The sequence below is a fragment of the Crocuta crocuta genome, unplaced genomic scaffold (assembly GCF_008692635.1).
Source record: "Crocuta crocuta isolate KB4526 unplaced genomic scaffold, BGI_CrCroc_1.0 scaffold118, whole genome shotgun sequence".
NCBI lineage: Eukaryota > Metazoa > Chordata > Mammalia > Carnivora > Hyaenidae > Crocuta > Crocuta crocuta.
Window position 1 is genome coordinate 4,575,147 of NW_027551558.1, and position 12,830 is coordinate 4,587,976.

The window sequence follows — 12,830 nt, forward strand, 5'->3', positions numbered from 1 at the left end:
AAGGTACCCATGATGCACACTTGTCTGCACCTTGCTTTTTCACTCAGCAGCTTCTAACAGATTATTCCATTTCGAGAGGAGCAGATCTGGATAGTATTGCATTGTATGGATCTCAACAAAACTGGACCCACTTAAGTAAATATTGGACAGGAATTATTTGAAAGTATCAATTTGCTCTCTCTCCCGCAGTAGTTCTCAACGTTGGGGGTATGGGTTCATATGTTTCCCTCTCCCAGATGACAGGTCAAGCAAATCAGTATTTGCATTCCCACTTTCTCTTCCAAAGCATAAGAAGAGCCTTGCTTATCAGTCATGTGTCTCTTCTCCAAAGGATCCTGATGAGACCACAGAATCATTCTCAAGGAGTTTTTAAGTGATCACTGCTACTACTAATCAGGTAAAGTGGGTACCTGCCACCTTACTTGTTTTCCCTCGTCTATATAGTCTTTCTCAGGTACTCCTTCTAACTCGAATATTTCCCTCAAGACCTGTAAGGTATTCCCACTCTCTGTCTTCATTACCTAAATAACAAGATGAACCTTGGCCTTCATGTTGGCAGAAAAATAATGTGTATAAAAGTTTTCTAAATATCAGTAATAAAGATGGCTGTGAACTCTTCAGTTTCCAATAACACAGAGCAGATTTTCATCTCAGACCAATGTAATTTGTTTCCAGATATAGTCCTGCTCTCTCTCTCTCTAAACTCAGGGGGCTAAATCCTTTCCTTTTCAGCAATCCCATATGATTCTTCACTTGATTCCGTTTCTATGAATGTTTTATTCTCTATGCCAGGGACACAGATGGGCAACTCACAGAGTAAAATTTAAAACCACTAATTTTAATAAATTCAGCATCTTCAGTAGCCACCTCCACATAAAAAAAGTGGATCTTTGATATTCCCTCTCGACTTCCAACGAAGTATGCCTGTGAATGATTATAATTACTTACCTGAGGTGCTTGTAAACATAAGCGCCAAAAGTATCAAGAGCAGTACTATATGATGCATATTTAGGATCCATACTATATGATGCATATTTGGTTCGAGTGGTTTCTCTGGAAAACAGAATAAGATGGGCTCAGCCAAAACTTGCAAACAAATGTATACCTGTCTCATGAAGGAGACTTTAAAAATTCCTCTGGCATGTACACTTCAAAGACGTCAGTACGATAAGTTTTCATATCCCTTAATACAGCCACCAAGTGTTCTCAGAACTTTCAGTTGTATACAATTCATAACATTTCCCGTTTCAGCATCCAGAAAAATCCCACTGGTACAATTTTCTGATACAAGAGAGACTGCTGTTCAGAAAATCTACTGTTCTATGAAAGAACATTCTGTGAAATACCAAGATATGTACGGCAGGTTTGCTCGTGTAGGAGTGTGTGTGTGTGTGTATGTGTGCTTTTTTTTCTCTCATCACACCAAAACGCTCATCGTGACCTTCCTTTGTGGCTTAAGTTTTTAAACTTTGATCTTCCTTACACCGAGTGTGAATATTTCATAAGCAATCCCACGTTTCCTGCATAACACATCCTGAGCTCCACTGGATGGAGGCTACAGAGCACAGTGGAAGAGCTTGCTTTCCGGGGCATGCACACCTGGACTGGCATTTCCAGCTGGAGCCTTGACCAGCTGTACAAGTTCGGGCTACCTAAAAGTTGCAGAGACTACCTGCTCATTACCGAAACGGAAGTGATGAGAAGCCCTGTCACCAAAATTACCAAGTGACATGATGAGCTAATGTTTACTAAGGCTTTCTGGATGCAGAGTGGCCTGTCAGTCCCAAACAATTCTCTTACTAACTGCCGTGCACCTCCCGCACTTAAGAAAGAAGAAAAACAGTTAATGTCCAAATCCTGGATGAAGTTTAAGGGTTGCACAGTCAAGCCCTTTACTTCAATCTTTATGAATAACTTCACAAAGCAAAGCATCTGATGTAATTTCCAAGAGATAATAATCAATCATGTAAAGATAAAAGGGTTAAGTACGTATGGAAAGTACCAAGTGTTCAAAATAACTACATTAGAATATTTCTATGGTTCTATGGTTTGAAATCAACCCCCCACCCACGCGCGCGCGCGTGCGCGCGCACACACACACACACACACACACACACACACACATTTATTATTAACTATCTATTCTATTCCCTTGAGTGGAATGAAAAGTGTTGTTTCCTCGGGTGAAGGTTGACCCAGCTTTGTAAAGGGCACTGCTGTTTTTTTCTTGGTTTTGGTTTTTGTTAATTTTCAAGGTCTACTGAGAGATAAAGTTATTCTTTATAATCCAGCATTCTGATGAGTAAACTCTGAGTTTCAATATAAAACATGATAAGAACCCAGAATACAAATTACCTGATATTTGTACTGTTCTGTGTGTGTAAACATAAAAATTTTAATGTGCTTTTATGGGTTTAAAAGATTAAGATATTAAATAACAGAACTCATTTCCAAAAGAAAAGCTATTCTGGGAAATGTCACATTTGGTGCTATGTGTGATGTTGATTATTTTTTTGCCTTTCCATAATTTTTAAATGTCCTTCTTCTTTCTTCCTTCCTTTTTTTTTAAAAGAAGTTTTCTGATTTCTAAAGTATTATATGCCCGATATGGGACATTTCTCAAATGAAGACTGAAAAGAAGAAAATAATCTCAGTACGCAAAATAATTTAACATGTTTCCTTGTGATTTTCCTACATATTTTCAAATAATTAGGATTATGTTTAAGAAATTTCATATCCTTCACTTTCCACATATTAAATGAGTACCTTCCTGTGTCACAAAAATCTCATTACCATCATCTTAATTGCTACATATATTCCTTGATATGGGTCTAATTACAATTTATGAGATATATTTTGTTACAAAATAACCCCATGACCATCTTCTCATGTCAGTTCGTATGGATCAGTTCTTGGAGAACGGCATCTGGTGACAGGCTGGCTGGATTTGAATCCTTATCCTACTCTTTATCAGCTGCATAACATTGGGCAAGTCACATATAGTCTCTGCTCCTCAGTTTCTTCATCCAGGAAAGAGTAACAATACTACTTCCCAGAACTGATGGGAACATTACATGAGTTACTATTGCAAAGTATCTGGTACCTAATAAATATTACTTAAATATTTTATGTATTTACCTTTCCTATTATTTTCTTGGTGTTACAACAGAGATAATACAGTGGATAAGTCAAAGAATACATTTCTTTGTATTTGAGAGGGAAAGAGAGAGAGAGACATAGACAGAATAGAATGAGTGGGCAGGGAGAGGGGCCGAGGGAGGGAGGGGGAGAGGGAGAGAGACAGAGAGACAGAGAGAGAGAGAGAGAGAGAGAGAGAGAGAGGAAGAGGATGTTAACCAGGCTCCATGCTCAATGTCAAGCCTGATGCAGGGCTTGATCCCACCACCCTGGGATTACGACTTGAGCTGAAATCAAGATCGAATGGTCAATTGGCTGGGCCACCCGGGGACCACAAAGAATACGTTTTAAACATGATAAACACATATACCAAACCGCATTCCAGAAATGTTGCAATAATTCATACTCCTCAGCTGCACAAGATAATATCCATCTATCACACCCATGTAAGCACTGAGCATTCTCATTCTTTAAATGTAATTAGCTGATCAAATTGGTAAATAGTATCTCATGGTTTTTTTAATGGTATAAATAAGGCAGAATATTAGGCATATATTTTTAGTTAATTTATTCCCATTTATATTCCCATTTATTCCCATTTATTTAGTAATTTATACCCATCCCAAGGGTATGGACTACCTTTTTATACCTTTGGCCCAATTCTTACAAGTTTTAGTGTCTGTTTTTCAATTTGTTTAGTTAACCTTTAAATTCCTCATTTACTGTTTTCATATATGGGAGACTTCCTATTTATGCTGTCAAACCCAGCATTCTTTTCCTTTGTGCTTTTCCATGACTTTTACATGTAGCACATTCCTTTCCTCTCAGTGGTTAGATGTATACTCAATGTATACTTCCTTCATTTCTTACGGCTTCAGGTTTTATTTTTTACATTTAAACTTTTTTATCTGTTAACAATTGTCTTGGTTGGTATGAAAAGTAGGTCTAACGTAAGTTATTTTTCTGTAAGAGCTACTAATTGCTTCTCTATAATTAAAGAGTCCTGTCTTTGCTTTACAGTGTGCTGACCGCATAGTTATAAGTATGAACCCTCTGCAAGCCCTCCGTGGAAATCTAACCGTATGACTGCTCAGGTGCATACATATGCAAGTGCGCGCATGCGCGCGCGCGCGCGCGCACACACACACACACACACACACACACACACACACCTCTCTCCTCTTCCATTGTTTTGTTTTTCCATTCATAGCACTTATCACTAACTGACACACTTTATTTCGTGTTTGTTTATTATCTGCTGCATTAATGAACGCAGTAGATTCATTAACTATGTACAGCTTGGCATCTTAGGTGATCATCTGATCCATCGCTACCCTCACATAACTTAATTTTCGCAACGCTTCTTAAATCATAACATCTGGAAAAATATGTTTTAACAGCGGATGTGAAGTCGACCTTGAGCTTAAAAAAATAATAATAATGCCTGGGTCCTCACCCAGACACCTGAGGTACAGCCTAGGCTTTCTGATAGGTAAAAATCATCAGGGTGATTCTAATTTGCAGCCAAGGTAGGAAGACGCTAATCTAGGTGGCTTATCTGTATACTTAAAAGTAAATTTAATATATCACAAATATATATATTTAATAATAATATTTAAGACATTAAGTATCTGTGCATCTATACGTATGTGTCTATAAGTGGGTATCTATGTGTACACACACACACAAAGAATAGTCACAAACGCCCCCTGAGTCACCAAATGGAATGTAGTTTTCTCTGAATGAAAAAGATCCTCTTCTAAAAATTGTGACTTCAGGTGCCAGTTACATACAAGCCCACTGTTCTCTCTGACCCCCAAGGTAGTACAATCCAGGGCCCCTGCAGAGGGTCTGAATGTTCATTCCCGAACCCCGGGTTCTGCCCAGCTGCCCTGTTTACAGACCCCACCCCAAGCAAAGGGACCATTCTCTAGAAAAAAAAACAATTCACAGACACCCCTCATTTGTGAGGCCCCTTCAAAGTTCTTTCTGCTAAGGAGGCTGAGACTGGCTCAGGCGAACAGGTCCAGATTGTAGAAAGTTATGCTGAGCCACACATCAATAGATGTAGATTGCTTCGGTGTAAATCACCCTTATTAGCAAAATGAAATTGACTACCTCCTAAGATAAGCTGCCTTGATGAAAATCTTAACACCAGTGATTTTTAAAATAATTTTTCTCTACAGTGTTCAAAACCTTTGAGATGACAAAACCGCCAAACGCAAAGAGGAAAAAGTGATCTCGGACAGAAAACACACACATGTGCGCACGTGTGTGCCCATTATTTACGTTGAACTAGGGTTTCCATTGCAGGGCCAGGAGAATCATCCCCATTTCTTTCGTTGTCTTTTTCCCATAGGTGTCTGCTGGGATCCGTATGCTTCCCCCACCTCCACCTGTGCCTGCGCCTACCCTTCCTGCTTCTAACTGCTGGCCTCCTGTAGTTCTTACAGCCTGCTCAGTGGTTGCCTTCCCAAGGAAGCTCTCGAACGGCTGGTGCCCCAGACAGCCTGTGTCCACATCCATACCACACTGCTTTCCCATTATTCCTGGATTCATCCCTGATCCCTGGGACTTCCCTGAGGACAGAAATCCCGTCTTTCCGTGTTCCCACCCGGCTTGTTCATAGCCTTTCTATGTGTTTTTGTGCTGGCAGGAGCGGGGAGCGGTCATACCCTCCCAGAACCTGCATAAAGTCCGTTTCTCCCAAATGTACACCCTCCCAAGCGATCCAAGGCCCTGGGGTTGAGATGTGTGCCCCAGACCCCAGCGCTGCATAGCACCAAATGAGTGTTGGTGGAGGTTCCCGGGAAGAGAACAAGGAAGAAGGTGAAGTTAATACCATTAGGTGTCTATATCTGCCTGGGATTGCCCAGGCGTTAATTTGTCTCATATCTGTAGTGCAACTTGCTTGGGGTTCCGACTCCTGGAGGGAGGCACGTTGACTTAAAGGCAAAAGTTTTGGAATTAGAGACAAATTTTAGCACGAATCTGTGATCTATTGCTTAGTAGCTGGATGCCCTTGGATAAATTACCTAACCATCTCTGTGCTTTGGTTCTCCCTCTTTTATTAAGCATTATGATAGTGCCTACTTCATTTGGCCTACAGGAGGAATAAATAAAAACAACGGATCTAAAAGTTTCCTACACAATGTCAGACAAGAGCTTAATAAGTGGAAACTACCAATTATTTTAGCTGTTTTCACTTTCTCAGAAAAAAAAAATTGGGAAAGTTTTAACCTCTAGAATTACACTATCAGCAAAGGTTGATGATGCTGTCTCACCAGCTGTTCAGAAGTGTGTGTGTGTGTGTGTGCATGTGCGTGTGTGTGAGCACGCATGCATATATGTGTATATGCGGACACGTGCACATCTATACACATACATACTCAATATTTGTATACATATCTGCACACACACACACACACACACACAGTCATTACTTATGGTGACTCCACTTACGATTTTTTTATCTTACGATGGTGCAAAAGACATAAGCATTCAGCGGAAACCATACCCAGAATTTTGAATTTGGATCTTCCCCCAAGCCAGTGTTATGCCCTAGGGTCTTCTCTAGCCCCGACTCCTGGCCGGCCAGAGGATCATGAAAGTGAACAGTAGATACACTTACAGCCATTCTGTACCCTTGCAACCATTGTTTCTCAGTTTCAGCACACTATCGGATCAACCGAAGGAGATACCCAGCAGTTTATTGTGAGTTACGCATTGTGTTAGAGCGTTTTGCCCGACTGCAGGGTACTCTATATGTTCCGAGCATCTTCAAGGCTGGCTGGGCTAAGCCATGATGTTCAGGAAATTAGGTGTATTAGGTTCATATTCCAGTGACTTACGGTATTTTTAACATCCAGGCTGGGTCTTCAGGACTACCCTCAGCATAAGTGGAGGCAGGCCTGTGCACACAATGGCGTACATACCAAGCTGCTCTTGTTTTCAGAACCCCTGCCCCAGAAGGCTGGGGTGCCCTTTGCCAGGCAGGCTGGTGGCAGAGGGAGAGGGGGAGGGGGCGCCGCTCCTTACCTTCAGAGGGGAGTCCCCGAGGCTGGCGCGGGGGAGGCCTTCCCTCCTCCACCCTGGTGGCCTCAGCGACGGAGGCAAGAGTTCAAAAAGCAGGTGAGAAACTTCAATCGCCGCCTCCCCGGCACTGTGAAACACGAAACGAAAGCGAGGAGCCGCAAGTGCGATTAAAGATATAAGGCAACTAGAGAAGGTTGGAGGAAAAGAAAGAAAAGAAAAAAGAAAAAGAAAGAAAAAGCTTCTGGCCGCCGCGGAGGCGGTGGGTGGGACGCTGCCCGGCGGTGTCTGCAGTGCTGGAGGTGGGGCACTGCTGGATGGCGAGGAGTGTTCCAGGTCTGGGTTGCGCCAATCCAAGATGCTCCCGGTGGGATCTAAGGACTGGGGGGTATCCTCCCAGTCTGCGGTGTTCCTCTGTGGGGGGCACGCCCTGTCCCAGATGCTCTGGCTCCAGAATGTTCCTGGTCTGGGGCGCCCCTCCCAGCGTGCTAGGGGCTTGAGCTCCTCCACCTGGGCGCCCCGCCTCTGAGTTCCGGGAGCTGCTTGATCGCGGCCGCGACCGCAGGCCGTTGGAAAATCCCGCCTCGCCCCTGCACTGAGGTCGGCTGTGGTCCCCGGTGGCGCGCGGCGGGTCACTGGAGCTCTCGGGCAGTGGGCGGTGGCCCAGGGACCTGCAGTGCCCTGGGCGCTCTGTGCCGCTCCTTGCGCGCCCTACGGGCCGCCGAGAGGTTTGCACTAGAGTAACGTCACCCTGCGTGGGGCACACGGGCAACCATCTGTGGTCAAGGGGAAGGAGCTGGGGGTGGGGGGCTGCACACAAGAAAGAGGCCGAGTATCAGCCCCAAACAGACAGGACGGCTTCTAGAGATCATCCAAGGTGCGCAGGAAGCCACTGTCGCAAGCGCTCAAGCCTCAGATCTGTGCTGAGGCCTTCTGCTTGTGCGCGGCAGGGGGTTCTCTCTTGGGAAGTAAATAGAGAGGGGTCAGAGGGGTTGAATAGAAATTTTAAGTTGTTTAGAAAAAAAGAAGGCCAGAGGAGAACATGTGTGTCTAGTTTTTTGGTTTTAGTGTGGTAGAACTCAGGATACATTTTTAGACTGGTTTGCAGTAGGGTCTTTCCACCAAAAGTGAGGAATGAAACCCATGGCTGACAGGGAGAGGTTTAATGAGACAGTGATTTTCATCCTTCTCACTCAGTCAAAAGAATTCGTCGTATAATAAAAGAGAAAAATCATATAATTACCTCAAATGCAAGAAGAACAAGCATCTGACAAAATTCAACAACCTTTCTTCATTAATAACACTAAGAATACTGAGAATAGAAAGGAACAGTCTTACTCTGATAAAGAATGTCTATTAGAACTCCCCTATGACCCAGCAATAGCACTGCTAGGAATTTACCCAAGGGATACAGAAATGCTGATGCATAGGAGCACATGTACCCCAATGTTCATAGCAGCACTCTCCACAATAGCTAAAACATGGAAAGAGCCTAAGTGTCCATCAACAGATGAATGGATCAAGAAGATGTGGTTTATCTATACCATGGAATACTACATGGCAATGAGAAACAATGAAATCTGGCCATGTGTAGCAACATGGATGGACCTTGAGGGTGTTATGCTGAGCGAAATAAGTCAGGCAGAGAAGGACAAATATCATATGTTTGCACGTATAGGAGGATTAGGAGGAACTTGACGGAGGAACAAGGGGGAGAAGAAGGGTGGAAATGGTGGGGGAAAGGGAGAGAGGCAAACCATGAGAGACTCTTGAATGCTGACAAAAACTGAGGACTGATGGATGTGGGGGGAGGGGGGATGGGCATGGAGGAGGACACTTGTGGGGATGAGCACTGAGTGTTATGTGGAAACTAATTTGACAATAAACTATTTGTAAAAAAAAAAATTGTCTGCTAATCAATGATTTCATTTAAAAAAATGAAGAGGTAAGGAGGTTAGCCTGGAACAATTCTCACCTTGCATCTATCTGAAAAGGAATTCATATCCAGAATATATAAAAAATCTCCACACATCAACAGTAGGAAGAGAAACAACACAATTTAAAAAGGCGCAGAAGATTTTACTTTCATTGAGTGATACATGAATCTTATTGGTGAATAAGAGCATGAAAAAGGTTCAACATCATTAATCGTCAGGGAACTGCAAAGTAAACCATAATGAGATTCATTTAACACCCACTGAAATAACTAAAGTTAAAAGAAACCTGACAATACCAATCATTGGTAGGAGGTGGAACAGGTGCAACCTCATACATAACTGGAGGAAATGTAAAATGATACAGTTTGCTGATTTGACAGTTTCCTAAAAGGGACCGCTCCTAGGTATTGAGCTAAGAAAAATACAAACACACGTCCACAAGAATGTTCACAGTCTTCATATTCACAATAGGTACAACATGAAACAACCCATGTGTCCATCGACAGAGAAAGGTTAAACCAACCATGTACAGCCATACAATAGAATCCCACTTAGTGATACAGAGGAACAAACTACTGACACATACAAAACATGCATGAATCTTGGAAATGTTATGCTGTGTGGAAGTAAGGAGTCACAATGCTGCGTGTCTAACCTTAGTGATACAAATGTCAAGATCTGACAAAACTAATCCCTGGAGATAGAAATCAGAATACTGTTTGCCTCTGAGGAAGGAGAGGGATTGACTGGGAAATAGAAGGATGGAACTTCCGGGGGTAATGGACCGTTTTCTATCTTGTTGGAGCTGATAGCTACACAGGTATGTGTAATTGTCAAGACTCATCAAACTTAAGATCTGCATTTTATTGTATGCAAATTTGACTCAAGTAAGAGCAATTCTTTGTGTTCTTATAATTCACCAGAATTTATATCCAGATCATAATGTAGACACCCCACTGGTTTGGGCTGAATTCCTTCTAAGCACACTCTTCATGTGGTAGGTGAAGCATCTGTCACTCTTACAGAAGAAGGAACTGAGAGACCGGTGGTACTGCCGGCAGCAGAAGTCAACCTTCTGGAAGTTCTACGGTCTCTCTGTGAGCATGTTCTTGGAATCAGACTATTGGAGCTGAGAAAGATCTCAGAGCTCTTCTTCTCCATCCTCAGTTGCAGAAACTGACGCTCAGATGACTTGGGAGGTGGTGTGTAAGTTTGGGAAAGGAAGCGCCGCAGAAAAGAGCTCAGAGTTGCCCCTGGGGGCAGCAACCCTGTCTGAGGTCTGTGAACTGTTTCCCTTGTCCCTCCCAAGATGAGGATGGAGTGTGCCTGATTCACCTGAATTCCCCTCCGTATCTCTTCCTCTGCCTGCCCTTCTCAATGAGATACTCAGCTCATGGTCAGGAAATGTAAAGGTTGAATGCGTGCAAAGCACCATATAATACAGACAGTTAAAATACATTTAAAATAAAATGTATCAAAAACAGGGAAGAGATTATTATAAATTCCTTGTTGTGATTTCCTATGTACTTGCTGTAGAAAGAGACCAAATTGGGCTCTATGCTTTCAAGTAGCTAATGCAAAGAGGGACATAAAATCGGTTACAAAATTCCCTGGGTCTATCGGACAAACAAATGTCTGTAAGTCTAAGTGGGTGGGGAAGCAGGGTTAAAAGCACCTCTATTCCTGATGGGGAGGTTGGAGAAATATCCCTGAGAGGCTCTCACTGAGAGATGACACAGAATACCATCCATGTTAGAAAAAGCACAGTGAAATGTTGTCATTTATTAAATTCTTACTCTGGTCCAAATAATCTTCTCCTACTTTTTGGTTTGCACAAAAATTACAAAGAGTTTGGTATGATCTATTCCCACTTTACCTAAGGTAACTAAATTTTGGAGAAGTCGAGTAACTTACTCCTAGTCACACAGCTGGCGGAGAGCAGACAATAGATTGTTGATTCTAAATGAGATGATGCTGACCGATCAACTATAGGGCATCCTTCTCACAGGCTAACTTTGTTTTTTTACTAAATCAATGAAATCAGATGTCACCACAGAAAAGCACAATAACCCACCAGAGGAGGATCATTGGATTTATCAAATAAAAAATATAAGATTCCCTGCTAAATTTGGATTTCAGATCAACTTCAGATGAAATTTCTTTCTTGGAATTCAACTTTAACTGATGTCTTGTAATTTATCTGGCAACCGTAATCCAAGGAGTATAGATTCAGGTTATAGGGTACATAGAAGGATGGGTAACTGCAGATCCTTTAGACAACCTTCCAGAAATATGATTTCTTTTCAGACAAGGCTCTATAAGGCATTGAGTGACAGTTCAAAATCATACTTGCTGTTGAGGGTCTGGAGTGCAGTTTTCTTTTGTAGTTAAATCTGAAATCATATACTTTTAAAGCAGCTCAGATGAGGGTTAAATCCCCATTCACTTGTAAAGTCTGAGTTCTGACAGGACTCCCAGGCTGAGAGGAAACTGCTTAGTTCTGGATCCACTGAGGGGCTCTGTGCGCCCCCCCCCCCGGCCCAGGGCCTGGCCTGTGAACTCCTTCAGGGAGCTGATGGGAGTGGTCTTGACTGTGTACCTTAACTTCACTTTTGTCAAATGGTTCTGTGAAGATGCTCTACTGATTTCTCAGAAATGTTACAACAAACCAATTTCTCAAATTAAAAAATAAAATTGTGAGGCACTTGGGTGGCTCAGTCGGTTAAGCATCCAACTCTTGGTTTGGGCTCAGGTCATAATCTCACAGTTTGTGAGATCGAGCCCTGCATTGGGCTCTGTGCTGACAGCATGGAGCCTGCTTGGGATTCTTTGTTTTACTCTCTGTCTCTATCCCTCTCCCACTCTCTTTCTCTTTCTCCTTCTCTCTCTCTCAAAATAAATAAATAAACATTTTTTTAAGTTAAAAAATTGTAATTGAGAAATATAAAATATCCTGACATGGTCATTGCAGAATTACTTATAATGATGGTTATTTAAATTCAACGCAACTCAAATATACAACAATAATTAGACATGACAGCTGTGGCACTGCTACGAAATAGAACTCCATGAATATTTAAAATGTTAAAATTTAAGTGACATGTCAAGTGCTTTTATTATGACGTTAAGTAGAAAAAAGTATGTAAAAACTACACACTGTGGGAGCTCAGCTATATTCATAGTACATTTAATATAAGTAAAAAAAATTTTAAATACTAGCCTACGAAAATGGTTAAAAGTCATTATTTTAGGATGATAGATTTATGGATAATACTCATTCTTTTCTTCTTTGATAGTTTCTGCCCTTCTGTAACTTTTAGAGTGAGAAAAATATTTCTAAAGAGAATAAAGGGGCACCTGGGTGGCTTAGTCGGTTAAGCGTCCGACTTTCGCTTAGGTCATGATCTCGCGGTTCGTGGGTTCGAGCCCCGCGTTGGGCTCTGTGCTGACTGCCAGCTCAGAGCCTGGAGCCTGTTTCAGTCTGTGACTCCCTCTCTCTCTGACCCTCCCCTGCTCACGCTGTCTCTCTCTCTCTCTCTCCTAGAAATAAATAAAAATATTTAAAAAAAAATAAAGAGAATAAAAATATATCAAAGCAACTTTAGAACTGCAAATGCTTGATTATAATGGCAATCGGGTAAGGCACCTCAATGATATCCACAATATTGAGATGATAAAACTTAGCCTCCATTCAAATATAATAAATTCTTCTATGTTGCAAAC

The 12,830-nt window shown here is 42.0% G+C and overlaps 1 protein-coding gene across 2 annotated transcripts in view; it reads right to left on the minus strand.

Annotated features, from left to right (window-relative positions):
• IL18R1 (interleukin 18 receptor 1) overlaps positions 1-7,860 on the minus strand; it is a 36,976-nt gene extending 29,116 nt beyond the window's left edge. For both annotated transcript variants that reach the window (XM_077749214.1, XM_077749213.1), the window contains exons 1-2: positions 7,177-7,860; positions 949-1,053 (exon numbers count right to left, since the gene is read on the minus strand). In XM_077749214.1, coding sequence (XP_077605340.1) covers positions 949-1,033 — 85 coding nt within the window. In that variant the 5' untranslated portion in view covers positions 1,034-1,053; positions 7,177-7,860. The remainder of the gene's footprint in view (positions 1-948; positions 1,054-7,176) is intronic.
• Between the last annotated feature and the right edge of the window lie 4,970 nt (positions 7,861-12,830).